Source organism: Hesperophylax consimilis, chromosome 15 (assembly GCF_061612785.1).
Source record: "Hesperophylax consimilis isolate HC1 chromosome 15, BYU_Hcon_1.0, whole genome shotgun sequence".
Lineage (NCBI taxonomy): Eukaryota > Metazoa > Arthropoda > Insecta > Trichoptera > Limnephilidae > Hesperophylax > Hesperophylax consimilis.
The window spans coordinates 37035277-37058312 of NC_142850.1; the positions used below are offsets into that span (position 1 = coordinate 37035277).

General features: G+C 34.4%; 1 protein-coding gene across 1 annotated transcript; it reads left to right on the forward strand.

Annotated features, from left to right (window-relative positions):
• The first annotated feature begins 27 nt into the window (after nt 1–27).
• On the forward strand, nt 28–21326 carry Ubc6 (ubiquitin conjugating enzyme 6). Its single transcript, XM_089640146.1, has 3 exons — nt 28–279; nt 3631–3916; nt 18866–21326. Exons 1-3 carry the CDS (start codon nt 236–238, stop codon nt 18989–18991), a joined length of 456 nt encoding a protein of 151 aa, XP_089496272.1. The 5' UTR covers nt 28–235; the 3' UTR covers nt 18992–21326.
• Nucleotides 21327–23036: the final 1710 nt, after the last annotated feature.

Consider the following 23036-nt stretch of genomic DNA (forward strand, 5'->3'; position numbering starts at 1 on the left):
TGGTTTTGATTTTTGATCTGTCTTCGTCCTTATTTCTGTGGTCTTGTTGGCCATGATTCGAGGAAAAAGTGGATAATCGACCGTGGGGTTCTATTGTGTATATTTATCATTTAGCTCAACATTATTTATTGCGATTAATACTATAGTGAAGTATTTTTGTAAATTTATTAGCTCATCTATTCGATTATAGACGTCAAACGCTCTTTTGAGTGTTTATAGGCAAAGTGTTTAGAAAATGTCAACTCCTGCTAGAAGACGCTTAATGAGAGATTTCAAAAGGTAGGATCTTGTCAATTGAACTGTTATTTTACCTTGTTTACTGTCTCGTTGTATTATTTTGTGCGTAGGTTATGAGTTCACATTATTAGAAAATTTATTTTTAGTATGTTTCGTACTAAACTTTCCATGTAATCCCAGGTTAGGTATTGATAGATCATCGAAATATTTTATTTTTGCACTATGATTCATGAAATTATATCATAAAGTGCAAGCCTTTGTTAGAAGGTTGTCAATAAATGCGTTGTTGCTACAAAATCACCTCGAATCTAGCCTTCTAAACTGTCTAATGCACCTTCAATGTCATCCTTTATTTTTTGTAACAGTAATGAATTGACCCTATTTGCTTTACAAATATCCCGTTATCGTTTTTGTTTCACAATTAAATTGCTGTTTGATTATTTTAGCATTTTTTCTTGCTTATCTTTTGTGTTATACTATAACTCTTAACCACCTAATAATTTGCACAACTGTCACATAATTATCCCTTCATAAAAGTAAAGCTAAAAAGTCAGACTTTCTGAATATTTTACAAAAAAATTGTATGTTTCAAATACCCAATTTGGTTTTTCTTCAAAGCACGAATCATGAATTTACGTTCAGACATGGTTACAAACATTTAGTTATCAATAGCTCCATAGGTCAATCCAGAACAAAATTGATTGAGTATTAATATTATTTCATGTAATACTTATGTCATTTAACACGGCAGTAGCTTTGCCAAATAACAAATCACTTATTAATAATGGTAAGTATCATGCAAAATCATAATATTCCCCCCTCTTACATTTAACCTAAAAATTAAAATGAGTTATGATCACAATTTTAATAAATATTTGAACTACATAATCTTATCTAGCCTTCTAAATAATACTATTGAATGAATTATTATCAAGTGGATGTCCAATAAATTCTTGGCACATATTCAGTTTCTACCATGATTTAAATTGTCAGTAGAATAACCCCTGTTTACTCATAGATGTACTGAAAATGCAATATTCCCGCATACTATTCTTGGAATACATGAAAAATAAAACAAGATTCCTCTTCCCAAACCTTGTTTTTAACTTCAAGTAGGATTTTTTGCAGTGTTGGGAAACTTTTCTGTATTGTATTTCACTTCCTTGAGTGCACCATTGTTCCAAGTACAATAAACAATGATTTTATTCTAATTTAAAGTTATACAAACTTCATTTGATAAGATTTACAAACTTATTTTTTTATCATTTATTGTTGCAGTTTGATTAATCCTTGTACAAATTAAAAAATAATGAGGTGGTCGGTAGCTTGCGATAGGAAGCTCTGAGTTTGATACTCACGGCAGTAACTGACTAACTACCTTTTCGACATGAGTGATGCATAGGTCTACTATGAAAGTCAGAGTTTATAGCTTCTTCTGTTCAATGTGTGTACAATCACACCTAGTAAGCTTTCAATGTCATGGCTTCTCTAACCCATTGACCGGGTGTAACATACATGCGTATTATGCGTACACCAATGCATGTTCTGAGCACTGTAACAGCCTGTTCATTATCACACGTAAAGTGGGGTTATTATTTTATATTACAGTACTCTCTCATTCATCTGCCACCCCTCGGCAAGTGTCCAATCAGTGAAAGCTACGGATTATAGTGCATACCTACATACTAAATATGCTCAAAATTATTACAGGTATTTCAAACACCGCTATCGATTTTCGCAAACATAACATGACTGTCATGTTTCCTCTTGCAAGAAGACTCGATTTTGTAAACTTATTCAAACAAAAAGTGCGGCAGAACTAAACTAACAGAAACAAATGCAACACCGAACTAGGACTAACTGAAATGTCCTAAAACAACAATAATGCACCGGTTGTTGATAAAATGAACAGCTTTAGCAAGCTAGACGACAGTATAGTAACTGAGTGTGTAAGAGTAATACAAGCCAACCCGTCAATGTACTTGGCTTGGCGCTCGAGTCTAGGCACGCCAAGGACTAGTGAATTGACATACGAATACCGGTAGATTACTGTATATGTTATTTCTTTAATAAACTCCGCACAGGTAATATGAAAACACACTGCATAATACTCAGCAGTCAAAGAGTTACAAAATTTTACTTAGTTTATTTTAGTAACAGATTCAGATTTATTCCTGACCAGTCCATTGCAAAGATTAAGTAGTTTGGTGATAGTGAGATTCAAACTCTTACAGAAGATAACCTTTTGTCTATAGCTGAATACTGTTTTCAGCGTGTTTCCACATATAACATTATGTATTCAACTTTTACCCACTCGGTTAATTAAACTGGTTAGGAAAATGTGGGTTCAGTTCCTTATTATTATTATGATAAAAAAATAATCTTGATTTAAAAACCACAGTTTTTTGCTACGTCTGCACTAAAGTTTATGTTGGTTGAACATAAATTTAATTGCTCTAAATATGTACATATTTTTAAATCACTTCTCAGGAAGTGAAAAGGTTACAAGGAGCTCTCACTTATTTACAGTTTCATACCAATTTATATCAAAGCTTGGTAATAATAATGTTCTACCATGCAACCAAATTAATGTAAACTTTCACCACCCCGGAATTAGGATAATTGCCTAATACAGTGATTCTCAAAGTGAGTTATATAGTCCCCTGGGAGGGGTGGTGCTGGAGAAATCGAGGGGACAGGGGTGACCTCGGTAGTAACTGGGGTGCATTGTCGGGCACTGAAGAGGGTCATAATAAAGCACTCATAAAATGCAGTCAGAAATCAGAATGAATTCTCATGAACCAAGATCACCTGTGAACGGGTATTCCGCTCGCGTACGTAAAGTTTCGCGCACATTCACCTGTGCACAGGGAATCAATGCTGCTAGTTTCTTAGAGCAGGCTCCATTGAAATACCTGCATGTTTTATTTTATTTTGCGATTATATGTAAAGAACTTTATTTGCCACATTATACAATAAAATTAATTCCAAAACAGATTTGCATGTAGGATATTTTGAACTATTTGATGTATTTTGCATAGGTCTGAAACTTAAATTTTTTTTAAGTTTATAAAAAGACTTATTATTTCCAAGGCCAAGATGTTTTCTACCTCCAGTATTTAATTAAAGCATCTTTAATATTTGTAATCAATCAAATTTGCAAACCAAAAACACAGATTTTTTTATGATTTTGCATTGAATTCACATTGCATTGAATTTTTAACTTTTTATTTTTTTATTAAAATCTTCTTTTTTTTCGCCATTCTGTAGCGACCCTCACTAAAACATGTTGGGTAATAGTGCGCTATTCAGTTTTCCATGTAAAATTTATAATCTTGGGTTTCAAAGTATAAATGGCGGCTTTATAAAGACGGTTTGCCTTATTATTTTCAGATTGCAAGAAGACCCCCCCACCGGGGTGTCGGGCGCTCCCACGGACAACAACATAATGATCTGGAACGCCGTCATCTTCGGTCCGCACGACACGCCCTTTGAGGACGGCACCTTCAAGCTCACAATAGAATTCACGGAAGAATACCCCAACAAACCCCCCACGGTTCGGTTTGTGTCCAAAATGTTCCATCCCAACGTATATGCCGACGGGGGCATCTGCCTCGACATTCTGCAGAACAGATGGAGTCCAACCTACGATGTGTCCGCTATTCTTACATCTATACAGGTAATTATTGCACCATTGAAGTGTGCCCTTTTACGGTGGCAGGTTCCCACCCAGTTGTCATGCATTCAATTCCTCTGCTGGTTATAATTACGCTTATAATGGTGGTAGTAGAAGTTTTACAAATAACCTGACAATATTTGAATTATTCATCACTAGTGCTACTGTCAGTGTATCCACTGACTACAGTCTCTCGCCATTCGCATCCAGTCAGAGTTTAGAAGAAAAATAAATTCATTTAAAAATTTGTTCTTTTTTAGAGCTGCTAATTCTATGTGTAAAAATGTATGAAAAGGGAATTAAAATTTCCCATGATATATTTTTACAGAACAACAGTAAAATGAAATGATGTTTTGTGCATTCAATAATAATTTCTTATTTATTGCGTTTCGTTTTCATCCACATAAAAATATATTACGTTATCCTAAAATGACATCTGTCATATATTACAAAAGTGAAATATTTCGGCTCTACAGATAGAGGTTCATACCTTTCTCCCTGCTGGACAGAATGTCGTCATATTATAAATCATGTTATCGTATTTGCCTTTGCTACAGTTTGGGCGTTCACTGCATATGTGCTCTTTTGAAAAACTGCCAATATTAATTATGTTATATAGAGTAGATTAAACATTAAGGGTGAATTATTTCCGAAAAAATCACATGTGACAAAGTCATCACATCGTCATTTGACTAAATTTTCCATAAATTAATAACATCCATCAAGATATGTGATCAGCCAAAATCGGCCAGTTAGCGCGAATAATCCAATTGTTTAAGAATGACACATGCGCAAACATCACAATTGCAATCTGACAGGCTGTATGTACTACAGAGTACCGATTACTGGTGATCACAGACTGGACTATTTTGGCATATGATGCAAAGAAAACACAACCATTAAAATTATAGATGGTAACCGTTTTGTGGGAAGAAGTTACCTTTTCCACATTAAATATTGTCGTTATTCGTTTTAATTTCGTTGGTTTACATTAAAAAAAATACAAGCACAAGTTTGTTTCTCTTGTCGACTTATGTATTTCAAACTATTGCCAACTGTAGAAATGTATATTTTACGGTAATTTAACAAACTTCTTCATGTGACTGACATTTGCCCATCAACTTACTTCAATAATTTACATTGAGAACATCAGGACTTGTTTGTAGGTATATTGTGGAGAGAAAACTAATGACTTTCTGTTTTTACATACCTATATTAACTTGGCAGTTCATACTATAAAACTGTATGTAGTCTTCACACCACTACCTAGTGCAATTATAGTTCTGGATGTGCTTCACCACTGGATGCTCCTTTTCTATACTGGCTTTGAGTCACAGAAAGACTTCAGTTTATAAATACTGAATAAAGCACTGGTTAAACCCTCACATATGAACGTTACATAGTTTGGGACACTTTAGCACAAACCTGTAACCGGCATTCATTTTCTAAAATGACAATTTGAAAAAAATACTTTGATATTAGGTATTTAAAATATGTGTTGTGAAGCAATCTCGAGTGTTTACTTACCTATTAGTCATCATAGCTGTCTAAAATTTACAAACACATAATATTAATAATATTTTATAATTAAAAGCCTATTGTTCTCAATGTTACAATTTTATTTAAAGAAATAAAACGAAACCATTTTGAACAGTTCAAATGCTTATTTATTTATAGGTGTGAAACTTCCTCTTTATAAGTAGCTTAATAATAATATTTGGCTAATTTCTCATGCTGCAGTGCAGTATCTAATCTGCCATAATACGTTAAGCGTTAATATCAAAATAATATACCACATACCATTGATGTATTATACTAGATTAGCCCTGTCTAGTTACATTCATTTTAAAAATGACACCACATAGCGTACGTCACAAATATGGAGATGAACTTAACAATCCAACTCTTTTTAAACTCCTTGTACAAGCGTTCAAACTCGTAAGGGAAACCAAGGAACAGCGTTCATTTTGTTACCGAGGTGTTGTTGTAATTTGAATACAAAGCCGTCACCAAACCAACATTTTGTGCTAAACCAGGTCTGAATCAGGTAAAAGACTAATAAATAACACAAAATGATTTTTATTTCATCATTTTAACTTTTTGGATTCTGTACACGCACATATTGAACCAAAACGGGAAACGTACACATATTCACTATTGGGCAAAAGTTTTATTAATTTACAAAATTATTTATTTATTCATTTTCGGGAAATCGACAGTTTACATTTAATCAGTTTGTACATAAATATTGTATGGCTAAAATAAAACCAATTATGGATTTCCTCCTTGTGACTTTACCTCTATTAAAATAGTGTATAATTATCAAAGAATGCTTTTACTTTGTGGCTTGAGACTATAGTCAAATGAAAAGTTATAAATATAAATATGTAAGAAGCAGTAAAAGCCTCATATAACAACACAAGCACAAATGAATTTAATATGAACAAATGAATATAATCAACAAGACAACATGCATGACGTCATGATTGGGAGAAGTGTGAAGGATGACGTCAGAAACTTTGCTTGAAATAAGTATAAGACTGTTAATTTATTATATTTGATAATACGCTGCCTTCAAGCTATACGTAAGGCATATATATTTTTGTATTCAGATAGCTAATTAAACTTTTTTTTAAAGTCCGCGGTTGGTACAATATAAAATATTTGGAACTGGGTTATTTTTGTGATTGAAAAAAATTAACTTGGTCAGCATAGCTGAGATACAAAATAGTATAAATATAACTCTACTCTAGACCAACAAAAGGCAAAATGCAATGCACAGCGCCCTCTTCACATTGCGACACAATGCGCTCACTTTTTCATAAATGTGCACGTGAACCAAACCAAAATTGGTTTGGGGTTATTTCTAGTGGAATAGGCCGTGTCTAGTCGTAATTAGTCAATGGGTTCATGAGATGAGGTTTGGTCTTGGCGGCGGATGCGTATACTCACTTTCCGCGTGGCGGATCGGATCGGGAGAGACTAGTTAAGGGAGACCTTTCGACCTCATACTATTTCAGACAAATGCCTATTCGGTTTATTTTTGTAGTGCCATTTTTGTGAAATATATAGATGGTGCTTAATCAAAGCTAGACAATAACAACCAGTAATTAAAATAACCTTTCTCAGATTAAGCAACGATACCTAATTTGTGGGTATATTACATTCTCTCCTACACACAGCATGCTCAAAGATTATAAAGGACCTGAAGGAAATTGCAGTCTAAACGTTTGGGATGAAAATGATTTGAGCACACATGATTTCCTGATGATGGTACGGTCAACGTGTTCCGATATAGTGATAATTAATGTATTCGAAATTTACTAAAAATTTAACAGGAAACCTGTTAATTCATTCGTTAAGGGCCTGTAATCCGCTTTTTTTAAATAATAGCAAATTCTCTTTTTTTCCGTATTTGTAAATATACAATATATTATAAATATTAACCCAGTTATTTTCACATAATTGAATCCGGATTGCTTACATCCATTTCTCAATTTTTTCTCGGTTTGTGGGGAAACCTAAGCGAAAATAAGACATTTTAAGAATAATTATCGGAATGTATATAGAAAATATTCATTCCTATACCTAACATTTTAAGCCTACATGAACTTTCCTTTTCATGTAACTTATCTTCCACCACCTTCATCACCTCTACAGCAATAGTTATAATTATATAAATAAATATGACAAAAAATAACACATTTTTGTTATTATACAACATCGCTTGTCGTTAATAGCTGTTGCGCTGATTAAGGTAACATTTAAAAAATTGCTCAATATATTATAAAAAAGGTAAGTGTAATATACATTTTTTCAATGTATATTACACTTACCTTCAAAATAAGTAAACTCTAGACCAACAAAAGGCAAAACGTAATGCACAGTGCCCATTTCGCATTGCGACACAATGCGTGGGCCTTTTGATAAATGTACATGTGAACCAAACCAAAATTGTGTTGGGCTCATTTTTCAATGGATATGCCGTGTCTAGTCTAATTTAGTCTATGCCACATACATATATCAAATTAACGGTACATAATACTAAGATTCTTCCAGAGAAAACCCGTTTGTTGATTTCTCTTGTATGTTTAATTGGACAGTTGATGACAATGTTTCATTTCACTGTAGGTGAAATTGCTGTTCCTGCATACATCTTTCTTTCTTTCATACGTTTCTGCAAATAGACAAACTTAAGAATTATATCAAATAATAACAAGAAACGGGACGCATAACTTTATATTTTGTCGCATTGTCTCTATCATGCTCAATGTTCTCAGTAAAGTTATTCATAAGGCATTCATTATTAATAATGTTGGGGAAATTTGTTGGTTATACCTGCAAGAAATACAAATTAACTCTTTGCACGCGGCCGTATCAACTGTTGTTACGGCAAAAAGTCTATACTCACACGCGGCTGTATCAACAGTTGATACGAAAACTTTGAATGCCGACATTCCAGCGGTCTTTTGACATAAATTTATTTCCCGCTCGCTTGAACATTCGTAGAACTATCACGATGCTGACATCTACAAGAATTTCTCGAAAATAAAATTGTATTTCACTAAAAAACATCGATAATCAAGTGAGCCTCTTTGCGCCTTCAAGTGCCATAGTTTACAATTTTGTCAACGGATGGCGTTAGTTCAATTTTGTTATTATATTAAGTGACATAAAATTTAAGTGTCCAGTTTTAGAAAAAGTTTTCATAACAAAAAATGATAAGTGCTCATGGTGTCCCACTTGTGTCTATCAACGCAGTGGCCTAAGTACACACACGCCGAGTGAATGGCGGGACCACATTCAAAAGATACGGTACGTCTTTGTATGAAATTTTATGTTTTTGTTTTTATAAACATCTAAGAGTGTTGACACACGATATTATCATATTGTGGAGAATAATCTGTTCTGTCTATATAGTCCAATAAATCATGCCAGAATGCTATAATTTGACATTTAATTGCGTGCATAGGTATTTGAAAATATGTACCGCGTACGGGTATAGATAAAACGGAGCAAATCAACGCGTTCAAAAGGTTAAACAAAAAAAGTTTACAATGCAATCAATAAAGCATTAGTAATATCAGTTTAAACGTGTAACCAACCTCGCTCAACGTTTTATCTACAAAAACAGCTTTTAAATGTTTGACAATCGGATACCTAGTTATCTCATACAAATTTTATAGCTTTCCAAGAAATACAATTCAATTTCAATGCAATCCAATCCAGCTCGCCTGCTTTCAGGTTATGCCTGGAGACATCTGATCTTAAAACAAACATATAATTATAATTAAGCACGTAGTAATATGATTGTACAATACCATATAAACTTCATGGGACACTGGGACACGTTATTAACTGAATACGGATAAAACATTACTCACTGTTAAACATTTGTTTTACTTTTAGAAAAATATGCGTTGATATATAAATAACCAACTAAATTGAATTGCTCAACGTTTTATGTAGTCAAAGATAGCTTGTGCATGTTTTGACAGTCAGATTTAATAATAATTTCCATGGGCATTGAATTCATTTCCTATCTGTTTCCATGATTCTGGTTTCATTAGAGCCATTTCCATTTCCTACGTGGCTTTCAGGTTATATTTATGAAGAACTTTCCATCCTGGAAAAAGAAAGAATAAATAAGTAATACGATTGCATGTTACTATATACGTAATTAACTGAATACGAATAAAAACTATGCTCACTGTTCACCATTTATGTTTTATTCATATAAATTTTAGAATATTATGTACAACGTACAACCAAAGTAATCTGACAGATGACGGTGAGACATTTTTTTTTTTTTTTTTTTTTTTTATTCACATTTAAACCCGCTAAACTACTTATGTAGTTTGTCAGCAGGGACATAGAGACAACATTTATAAAATCATAAGATACAATTTGAACGGTACATAATTACATAAATTGGTTACATTGCAGAAAAGTTTAAATAGCAGCATAAAAGCCTTATATAATAAGCAAGTAAAAATAAATGTATGAACAAATTAGTATTATCAACAAGTACATCAACAGTTTCATAAATAGAGGTAGGTAGTCAGGTATTACAAAATAATTGTTTTTCCATTTTCTAACAATATGAATTCCATTTCAGGGGCATCAGTATAAATCATTATTATCCAATAACCATTTCCTTAGATTATATTTAACATTAGCAGTATACATGTTATTATTTTTAATTGTCATTGGTAATAGGTTAAAAATTTTGGGTACTATATAGTTTAAAGTTCTTTCACCATATTTATTAGTACATTTCGGAACTACCAGTCCTTCATTTTGAGTGAATCTTGTGTTATGTTTATGGCAAACTCTTTCCCTATACAATGAATCAGACAATATAACATGTTGACTTACAATATTATAAAACAATAATCCTCTGACAGGTAAAATATTCAGACACTTGTATATTAATTTAATGTTACTTCTGTGTTGATTGTCATATTTATGGATTAACAATTTTATAATGGAGTTTTGTAATGTTTGTATATAGCTTATATTAGTTTTACAAGAATGTCCCCAAGAAGTAATTCCATAACGTATAGTGGATTCAGCCAGAGATAAGTAGATTAACTTTAAAGTACTTATAGGCACGAAATATTTTATTTTATAAATCCTACCCACAATAGCTCGTAGACGTTTACAAACATTAGCAATGTGTATATCCCATTTCATGTAGCAGTCAATAGTAACACCCAAATATACATAACTTTTAACAAAATCAATGGTTTCACATGAACAGGGCTGTGCAACATTTTTATGTATGCAGTCAAATGTGTGTGTATATAATGAAGGAATTACATTACATCTGGCGTGTGGAGATCTGATGTGCATAATTTTAGTTTTTTTGGCGTTTATAAAGAGGCCTGCATCATGCGACCATTTCAGTAGGGCAATAAAATCATGTTTATTGTTTATTGTTGTTGTTATACGCCCATAGGGGCTTTTACATAGATTATAAATAAGTTTTACATAAGTTATCGAGTTAGAATTTATACTAAGAGTTATAAAAGTGAAGAATTTTAAAAAAATATACAAGTAGTTTTTGAAGAATATGGCGTAAAGAAACATTTTAAACAACATAATATTTAACAATAACAAAGAACAAAATATAATATAAAACATTACAATAACATATCTAATCGTTAAATCTATTACAATAATTTGTATGTTGCATAAGGTTCATTGCAGTAACCAGATCTTCGTGCGATATTACGAGCGCCGTATCGTCTGCATATACAAAATGTTTAGCGAATGAAAACAATTTTCTCATAATTGAGACATAAATAATATAAAGGGTTGGCCCTAGAATTGACCCCTGTGCAACACCTGTTGAGATATATTTTCTTTTGCTAAATTTTTTAAGAATTTTTACTCTTATTTGTCGATCAGTTAGTAAATTTTTTAATAAAACTAGCAGCTTTCCTCTAATTCCTATTGCCTCCAGTGTTTCTAATAGTTTATTTGTATCAATGGTATCAAATGCCTTAGAGTTATCTATGAATAAAACCAACACTTGTTTTTTTAGATTTAATTCATAATTTATGTGATTTGAAAATTCCTGAAGCAGCATTTCCGTACTTTTTTTCTTTTGAAATCCATATTGGTTGGGATCCAACAAAGAGAAAGATTCTAGATATTTATTAAGTTTTATGGAAATGTATTTTTCAAGTATTTTTTCTAGGGCTGGCAATATGCTTATTGGCCTGTAATTTTGAATATCTGTATGTTTGCCCCCTTTGTAAATTGGCCTAATGATGCTACTTTTTAGTTCATCTGGTATTACTGCTTGCGATAAAATTAAATTGATAAAGTGTGTTATAACAGGCCCTAAAATATTAATATGTGTCTTAATGTCAAACATTCGAATGTTGTCAATCCCTGGTGACTTTGAATTGTTTAATTTGCTAACAATAATATTGATTTCTTGGCAGGTAGCTCTGGGTAGGTACATACTATGTTGCACTTCATTCGGCCTGACGGTCGATGCTAAATAATCACATTTATGTATCATAGAGCTAACACTATTTGTGAAATATTCAACAAACTTATCTGCTACGGTTTCTTCATTATTCGTATTTAACATATATTTCGAGATTATTTCGTCACAACTACTTTTGGACTTGCGTCCTAATAATTTATTTATTTCATCCCAAGTTTTTTTTGTATTTCCAAAATAATTTTTGAATTTATTGTTAAAAAAGGTAGACTTACATTTAATAATTTCTTTTGTCACCTTATTTCTGAAAGTTTTATATTCCAATTCAAAGAATTTATTGCTAGGAAAATTCTTCCACCTTCTGTACAATGAATCTTTTTTTTTAATGTTTTCTAAGATATTAGAAGTTATCCAAGGTTTTATTGACAGAGGTCTTTTTTTGGGTTTATAATTCATAACGATTTTACTCTGTTCATACAAATTCTTAAAGTTGTTTTTAATTTTACTATATAGTATATTGCAATCTTGTTCCTCAAGCAAGGAGTGCCACTTAAAATTATGAATGTTTTTGTCGATTTTGTTTTGCGATAAAAACGAAATTCTTTCCCCGTGTTCTGGGGCTTCTTTCCTTGCACTATATTTAATATTAACTGCAGTTAAAAAGTGATCTGCTATAGTAATATTATTACATACACATGAGGAAAGAGAATCGCTTTGTTTACATCCACTGTTAAATCGGACAAATATGTGGTCTAAACAAGTACGAGTAACTTTTCCTGCTAAAACTGCTTCTCTAGTTACGTCACAAATACATTTGATTAAATAATTATCCGACATTATATTTTCATATGCCATAATAATAGGGTTTTGACAATTTAACAAGTCTAGATTAATATCTCCTATAAGTAAAACATTTTCTTTGGGGCTTATAGTATGCAGAATGTCAGATATTTCATTAAGAAATTGTGGTTGGCTACAGTTGGGGGGGCGGTATATTGCTATGATGTTTAAAATACTCTTGTTTGGAAGTGTCATAGAGCCAAGCACACATTCAAAATGATTTGTTTCTATTGTTTTTTGTTGAAATGTGAATTCATTTCGAACATATAGCAATATACCTCCTCCAGATTTTTTAGTTCGGCAATAGTTGTAACAATTAAATCCAGGAATATTATACAGACAGACAAGATTCGGTGTTATAGCTGTTTCACATAACATTAACACATGAATATGCTTCCAACAAGTATTTAAGTAGACATTCAAAGTATCCCAGTATTTATAAATCGATCTAACATTCAACTGAACAATATTAATATTTTCCATATTGTAGTTGCTATGAAACTTTAGCCAATCACAGAAATTATGAGTATTTTCATAATCTACCTCGTCATCTTCTTCAATGTAATTAGACGCCATAATCAATAGTTGCAAAGTCCTTGGCAAGGGCAGCCTTGTAGGCCGGGCAGGAGTCCTTGTCTCCAGTCGGATGTGCAGCGGGCTTCCCAAATCTTGTACAGGTGGCGCAGACAGGCTCGGCGGCGGCTTTTGGGCAGTTTATCCGGGCGTGACCTTCGCCTGCGCAGTGTCCACATCTTTGCTGGTCCTTGCAAAACTTGAAGGAATGTCCGATCATTTGGCACTTGGAGCACACTGTAAGTCCAATGAAGTCACGAACACGGCACACATTCCAGTCCACAAAGACTTTCCCCTGCTCCACCAGCACGTGACGAATGTGGGCAGGAACCTCGAAGACCCGGTGGCAAGTTGATCCAGATCGAGCGCCAGCAAGGTGACTTAGCTTGCAACTTTTTACTGCGAAATCTAGGCCTGCTTTGTCCTGGGTTCCTGCTAAGGCATTTTTCAGGAAGCACTCATCCGTTAGGTCACGAGGAACGTTGAAGAAGATCACCCTTGGAAGCCGTTTTGTTGGTAATCGAGCGCTTAGAGTGTCCGAGTTTGCTAGACATGGGGTTTTCAGAATTTTATCCTGATCTTCTTGTGTTGCAGTATGGATTACAACGCCTTTGTTACGGATACTCTTAATGCCCGTCACACGGATTCCAAGTTCTGATGGTCGTAATGTATCTTTTAGTAGCTGTTTCGTATCGTGGCTATCTTTTGTAGAATCCAGCTTTGGGAAGATGCATACAGCAGGTTTGGGGGTCCCAACGTTAAGTCCTGAGCGGTTGATTGATGGTATCATCTTCTGTGGGCCATTTTTCACAATATCGGCAAATGATAGGCTTGCTTCCGTGGCATCGGCTACTCTACGCATCACTGGTCCTAGATCCGACTCCAACTGCAATATTTTTTCTAACCTGTGTTGGTTTTCTGCTTTTTCAATCGCGATCTCTCCCTTTGCCACTATTAATTTGGCATTGACTGTTGCCAGATCAGCTTTGAAGCTCTCTCGTTCCAATAACAGCTGTGAAACTGATCTGAATACAGCGGATACATATGCGCTTATCCGCAGTTGTTGATCCTTTGAGACTCTTGACTGCTTTTCAGCAAGGACATCTTGGAGTGCTCTTAGACTTGCTTCAGTGTCGTTCAGTATCTGGACTGAGGACACTGGGATTTCACTCTCATTTTCAGACACGTCGGAATAGTCCAATGCCCTGTCAGATTCCTCATCTTCAACCACTGGAGAAATCATTCCCGGGGCCTTTTTTTGTAATGGGGACGTCATCATGTCCAGCATTCTTTTTTTACGCCGATGGCAGCATTCATCAGGCATCGGTGGGATGGACATTTCAATGAGAACAAACACACAATCTTAGGTTGTTTTAAAACTTTCGATAAAAATGTTTAGAATCCGCTAGAATAGTATTATTTTATTACTGTTTTATCAAATAAACTTTTTTGGCACTTAAATTTTCCATATATATACTGTTTGCACACGAATTCGGAGGTTTTTTTTAGTTTTTTTGCAAGAGCAAAGTGTAAACACGAACTGTTGTCACTGCGATTATTGTTACATTGAATAACATATAACATAGACAAATTGTAAGTGTTGCATCCTAAAAATGAATTCCTATCGAATTCTCTGAAATAATTGCCCGATTCGGCGAAGAACACTGAAAAGGATTATTCAAATATAACAGAAGCTTTTTGGAGTTGAAACAACCCAATTTGTATTTGTACATTCAAATGGAACTGGGGAATTAAAAATTGTTCAGTTTTTCCTAAACAACTGGCTATAAATGAGTTGTATAGAATCAAAGGCAGAACTATCCAAAAAAATGACAAAATAAACTAAGTATGCCATATTATTCTTTAGATCATAATGTGCGTAAACAATGTTAAATTTGAAATCTAAATCATATCTCTGTGGTATTAAAAATGATTTGAAAATCGTGTTTGGTATCAATGTTAGAACTCTCCACGAAGTTGGAATCAAATGCAGCACTGTTGATTTCGACCAATCACGGGGCTTAAAGCAGCCCCACGTGTTGAAATGGCCACTCATACAAATCTTTGAGCTGTCTGCGTTTACATGCTCTGCTAAAAAACAAATTTTTAATAGTTTTTTTATTGAAAATAAAAAAGTGAAACTAGTGCAATGAAGTGCCTGCCACCGCCACCCTGCACCAGTAACCAGTAACGTCAAAGAATGCCAGAAAGAAGTGCAGAAATCTAGAAAAATGGAAGCAAAATATAAACCAAAATGACAGGTCAGTTTAGATAAAATCCATAGACGTGCTAAAGTCTTGTGTTTATTAAATGTGTTGCTTATCTCATATGAACATTTTCACAGGAACCTATATACGGTTAACACAGCCGAGATTTAAAGTGCATGCAGTTAAAAATGAACAATTTATATAAGTTTTGCTGTCAAATTGCCTTCATTTTCATTTTATTATTACTTTCAACAAAAATTCAGGATTTTCAATTATTTGTGTTAATTAAAAATTCATACTTCCTACCATGTTTATTTTATAATTAAAAAATTATCACAAAAATTTTGTTATTAATTATTTTCAACTAGTTATTTTGGTATTGCACTGGTAATTTTGACGATGATTTTGATGACGTCAGACCAATGACTAAGGACGGGTTGTTTCACAGAATTTGAACAATTCATTAAATTTCACAATTATTTTGAAATTCTTTGGAGGTTCTATTCAAGTTCTGTTATTATTTCAGTTTTGTGAAACAACTGGCCAATATTGATATAATGAATAGAACCTTCACAGGACTTGAAAATCAGCTTTGAAATTTGATGAATTGTTCAAATTCTGCGAAACAACCCGTCCTTAATGCAGGACAAACAATTGGAATTTGACGATGTATTTAAAATAAGAACACGAGCTATGAAACTATTCTAGTCTCTATCTAACAAGGGATGCGTGATGGCAAGAGAAGAGTGCAACTACGCAATGCTTATAAATATTTTATTTGTTTTCTCTCTCTGTATTATTAGTACACTTCCTGTTATTCTCTATTCAATGCGTTCTGGTCGCTTGAGGGCTCAGTAAGTCGCAATTTCTGCAAATTACCAGACCTGACGGCTCACTAGCAAAACTGCCACTGAAAAAGCCAACTTATTTTTAGATAAAATGTATGAGGAAAGTCGACCCTTGATGATTGGGGTGCTGTTCCGCCGTCGGTTCCTCACTACGGTTTTAATATGAAAAAGCTGAGGATATCCGGCATCGGGATGTACTTCAAGAGGCTTGATGTTAACAAAGCTAGTGGGTCTGACGGAATACCTGCCTGGTAGTTAAATTGTCCCTGAAGTGTGGCTCTACAAGGTGTGGTTGGAAAAAGCGGTCATTCATTCTATTCCAAAGAAGGGAGACGCTCCAACCCGACCAACTATACCTATAACCTCCCTATAGCAATCACGTCTCTTCTATCTAAGCTGGGGTACTGTACAGGGAGCGCAGATATTTAACTGCTGACCCTGTATAATTCGCAAGTGCACCCCACCGCAGTCCGTTTGACAGATTCCCATATCTTCAAGTTATCCGTCTAGTGAGTGGTATATTTATGAAGGGTTGTTACCTGCCAATCGCTCGCGCCCACAAATTGCTCACTGCACGACCACTCAGGTAAGTATTATAAGTAAGAATGTTTTGGTTTTTTATTGTGTTTACGCTATTTTTATTTATTTATTTTTATAAGAAACAAACAGCTTTTATACAATATACAATGATAGATATAAATATACAAGTTAACTGAAGTCAAGCCACAGAAGTTTCTTATGTTGTTTTGACGTAAATATAATATTGTAATGGTTATGTCGTATGTTTTAATTTATTTCTTTTTTTTTTTAGGTAAACAACCAAAAAACGGATGCAATGTATGCGCAAAGTTACTGTGCAACCAACACTGTATGTGTCAAGAATGTTTCGCTGAAACTTATGATGGAGACATTAAAAACTTATCAATTTGTGTTCATTTTTAGCTGTTTTTTTTTTTTTACATAGGTTTAGGTAAAATGATCCTAAAAGTAAGCAGTTTTTCCAAAAGCTTATTAAAAGCCAAATTTTTCAGAGACTAATTATGATACTTGAATAAATGTAACTTTTTTCTAAACATTTATGTTTCATTTTGATCCTTTTATAAGTTTAACTACAAATGGCGGCAAGATACTCCCCATGCGACTACTCTTGGTTACTTCTTCTAACTACTCTTGGTTACTTGTCTTACACATTAAATACACGCATTTTAAAGCAATTTCACCATTTTGTTTGCTGCATCGCTTTCACTAATCTCTATTTGTGTTTGCCTACCTATGATAGAGCTACCTAATGAACAGAATTATCATACTACAATTGTCATGGCTACAAGCGCTGTAACTCAAGGGTCTTATTTAGGACCAATACTGTTTATTAATGATATTGTTACTGTATGTGATAATAATGTAAAAGTGTTACTTTTCGCCGACGATCTAAAACTGGTTATCGTTAAACCTATAAAAACTATAGATGACATTCAATTAAATTACAAGATTTAAACAAACTTTATCTAAACATTAGTAAATGCCACATAATTAAATTTTTCAAAATAAGTCAACCTTTCAAACACCAATATCAAATTAACATTTCTCTCACCTCTGCCAATGAAATTAATGATACATTAACAAATAGAGGATTAAAACTGCTTGACTTCATTCTCCATAATGGCAGGACTTTAAAACATATCAACATTAAAAATCTTATATTCTTTTTTAGTTCGAAGTCAAGTCGAAAACAATTCTTCTATCTAGTACCCTCACTTTAAAATCCACAGCAATTCCATTGAAAAAATTCAGCATAAATTTCTATGATAATATATTAAGTTTAAGATCGGTCTACCTATAGAAACTATAAATAACGACCACTTGTTGAAAGAATTAAAACTGTTTGATAGACTACTTGTTTCCTACTTTTATTCTTTAAATTCTTAATGGTATTATAGAAAGCCCTGATTTACTCAGCCTTTTTACCTTTCATGTACTAACGAGAACTGCTCGTTCAAAAATTCTTTTTAATTGCAACAACAATGTCAGGACTGAGTCATTTGGATACTAGCTTGTACCTAGATTGCATGCAGTTGGCAATACTTTACCAGAAATAGTAGATGTGTTCAACTGCACGGAATATAGTTACAAGAAGGCTATAATAACATACCTCAATAATAATAATGAATGTTAAAATAATACTACTACACAAAATTATTATTTTTATAATATGTTTGTAAAAGTCTGAATGGGTGTTTGATATAAATAAATTACTATTTATTTGACACTATTGCTTTATGCAAGTACCCAAAGCCAATTGGGGTATATTTTGAGGCCGATGGGAAAGAGGAAGGTCTATCTTTAAATGCATGTGATTGGGCATACTGCTGATAGCTCCGTTGTAACCTCTCCCTTTTTCTCCTAAATGATCTAATAGAAAAATGCATTACAATGGAGCTCTCGGCGGCACAACCGGAACCATATTTTGATGCTCTTTTTTGTTGATCTTTTTAAAATAATATATTTTTTTTGGTTTGTGTTCCAGTCTTTACTGAGTGATCCGAACCCCAACTCTCCCGCCAACTCCATGGCCGCACAGCTGTACAAAGAGAACAGGCGTGAGTACGAGAAGCGAGTGAAGGCGTGCGTGGAACAGTCCTTCATCGACTAGCGCCCCCCGGGAGCCCCGCTGCTTCTCGGCGCCCCACTGCCTGCCCCCGCCCAACATCACTCATGATATTCTACAAGATAACGTCACGATACATCTCGTCATACATCCATTTTCATAAGTCGCTGATGAACTAAAGAATCATTAATGTTCTACAACGTTGGCTCTCGTCCCGCTCATTAAATACTGATTTTCATTAATCGATGATGTTGATGAGAATCACTGTTCTACAAAATAATGATGTTGAAAAATGTGTACGTACTTTTACAAGATGCTGGATCTCCTACATGAAATATGATTTTTCATCATTAATTGATGTTTGGATTCACAAATGTTCTAGAAGATAATGCTGCGTCTTATAATTCACCACTTTTCATCAGTCACCGGTGATGTTGAGAATCACTAAAGTTAAATAAAATAATAATAATGCGTCTCGTCTCATAAACACTACTTTTCATCAGCCACCTGTGATGTTGAGAATCACTAAAGTTAAATAAAATAATAATAATGCGTCTCGTCTCATAAACACTACTTTTCATTAGCCACCGATGATGTTGAGAATCACTAAAGTTCTGTAAAATAATAATAATAATGGGTCTCGTCTCATAAAATAACACTTTTCATCAGTCACAAACGATACTGCCATATGCCTTAATCTTGTTGATTTCTCAATGTGCACTTCAGAGCGAAATTGTAGCTTGATTATGAAATATTCAATTATTTGCGTGTTGTATCTCGCCGTGCGTACAGTCACATAGTTTCACACGCAATCATGAATCTTGGTGATATTTTGTGTGAAGAGGTTGAATATCTAATGTATTGTGTGTCTTTCTTTAGATTTGGTGTATCACTTGGTCGGTTTCTTATTTTATTTGTGTTTTATTTTCGATGATGACAATTTACCATTGAGTTGAACTAATGATTACTATAAACTAATTCCGTTGAGAGAAAATTAAAGAGATCTCTGGCAATTGCAAGCACACAATTTATATGATATTTGAATTATTGTAATACATACACATTAACAGGTACCTAAGCGGATTCCTCAATACAGAAGTGCAAGTCTGAAAGTTGTCTTAATTTTACAAAGAATATATTTTTACATGTAAAACAGGAGGTTTGAATGGTTTATCTTTTTCTACTGCACTGCTGCACTACTAGAACCACTAGAACCACTAGTACCACTAGTACCACTAGTACCACTAACACCACTAGCACCACTAGCACCACCAGCTTCTAGTGACGGAATCAAGTCTAGTGATGATAGGTTTGCTGGCTCATGTAATCATTCTTAAAAGCAATAATATTTATCCATAATAATCAAGTTGTTAATTGTTTGCTTTTCTGGAATCATTGTTTGAGCAAACACTTCCCGTTTTATTTTAGTATCTATTATATCTGTAATTATATTTTGTTTCTTCAATTTTTAGATTTTGTATGGATTTCAAAAAACTGTGCCAATTTTGTAAAGATTTCTTACTTAATTTTGAAGCATTGAAAATGTTCATTTAATCGGAACCAAAAATAATTCATGTAGTTTACTACACAGATTTTTCTTTCAGGTGTTTAGATAGCTAGGCTTAGGTACACACAATTATTATAAATAATTTGTTCTGCATATTAAGATGCTGAAGTTGAAATTACTGCTTTCAAAAAATCACTTATAATTAATATCCTATATGTTATATTGCCCTGGGATCTTCCACTCTGTATCCACTGTAATCAGTGGCTTCTGACGCACGGAGAAATCAGCGTGGAGAAGAATCAGTGAATAAATGGAGTTTCCTACTAAAACTCACAATATGTGAAAGTGACACCTTGCACCGACACGGCAGGTGCAAGGTGCAAGGTGCAACGAGTGGCTCAGTAATTTAAACCAAAAGTGTGAAAACGATGAACATTTCGTACGCATTCAAACACATGTAATAAATATCGAGCATAAAGATTATATGGTACCATATAATAGTGATTTATCTTAAATTTAAATAGCAAGCTAGTTTATAATAAAAATGAATGGTAAACATGTAAGGCTTTCATTTGTTGCATACTTGGGCTCCTGTACTGGTTGCATTGCTAAACATGCATATATTTTTATAGTTAATGTAGTTTTTATTTAAAATCTGTAAAGCGGGCGGTGGGTGCACATTCTATATCTCCGTGTTCGGTGTGATCTTCTGATATAAGGTGCCGACGGCTATTCTATTTCTATAGCTGTTGGTATATTGTGTACTTGGTTATGTCTCTCACTAAGAAATAAGTCTGCAAGTGATATAGATGAAAATCTACAATTGAAGTAATTTATCCCAATATATATTATTAAATGGTATGCTAAACAACAGATGCTTTTATTTATTTATCTTCTTTCCCCGGTAGATTTCATACAAGCCCCATATGCTATAAAAATTAACAATATGGCATTCAGTAAATCAGTTTTTATAGCGACCTATGAAAACCATCCTGCTGTAACCACCGCCTATCGAAATACATTTATTTATCACAGACACAGAAATGTCTCACTTGTAAATTGGCAGTGATTTCCTATTGTCTGTTCCTGAGAAGATGAGACCAGAGCCTGGAAATACATTTCAGGCACCGTTACAGACATGTCTCACTTGGCAGTGATTTCCTATTGTCTGCTCCCAAGAAGATAAGACCAGAGCCTGGAAATACATTTCAGGCACCGTTACAGAAATGTCTCACTTGGCAGTGATTTCCTATTGTCTGCTCCCAAGAAGATGAGACCAGAGCCTGGAAATACATTTCTGTCACCGTTACAGACATGTCTCACTTGGCAGTGATTTCCTATTGTCTGCTCCCAAGAAGATAAGACCAGAGCCTGGAAATACATTTCAGGCACCGTTACAGAAATGTCTCACTTGGCAGTGATTTCCTATTGTCTGCTCCCAAGAAGATAAGACCAGAGCCTGGAAATACATTTCAGGCACCGTTACAGAAATGTCTCACTTGGCAGTGATTTCCTATTGTCTGCTCCCAAGAAGATGAGACCAGAGCCTGGAAATACATTTCTGTCACCGTTACAGACATGTCTCACTTGGCAGTGATTTCCTATTGTCTGCTCCCAAGAAGATAAGACCAGAGCCTGGAAATACATTTCAGGCACCGTTACAGAAATGTCTCACTTGGCAGTGATTTCCTATTGTCTGCTCCCAAGAAGATAAGACCAGAGCCTGGAAATACATTTCAGGCACCGTTACAGAAATGTCTCACTTGGCAGTGATTTCCTATTGTCTGCTCCCAAGAAGATAAGACCAGAGCCTGGAAATACATTTCTGTCACCGTTACAGACATGTCTCACTTGGCAGTGATTTCCTATTGTCTGCTCCCAAGAAGATAAGACCAGAGCCTGGAAATACATTTCAGGCACCGTTACAGAAATGTCTCACTTGGCAGTGATTTCCTATTGTCTGCTCCCAAGAAGATGAGACCAGAGCCTGGAAATACATTTCTGTCACCGTTACAGACATGTCTCACTTGGCAGTGATTTCCTATTGTCTGCTCCCAAGAAGATAAGACCAGAGCCTGGAAATACATTTCAGGCACCGTTACAGAAATGTCTCACTTGGCAGTGATTTCCTATTGTCTGCTCCCAAGAAGATAAGACCAGAGCCTGGAAATACATTTCAGGCACCGTTACAGAAATGTCTCACTTGGCAGTGATTTCCTATTGTCTGCTCCCAAGAAGATGAGACCAGAGCCTGGAAATACATTTCTGTCACCGTTACAGACATGTCTCACTTGGCAGTGATTTCCTATTGTCTGCTCCCAAGAAGATAAGACCAGAGCCTGGAAATACATTTCAGGCACCGTTACAGAAATGTCTCACTTGGCAGTGATTTCCTATTGTCTGCTCCCAAGAAGATAAGACCAGAGCCTGGAAATACATTTCAGGCACCGTTACAGAAATGTCTCACTTGGCAGTGATTTCCTATTGTCTGCTCCCAAGAAGATGAGACCAGAGCCTGGAAATACATTTCTGTCACCGTTACAGACATGTCTCACTTGGCAGTGATTTCCTATTGTCTGCTCC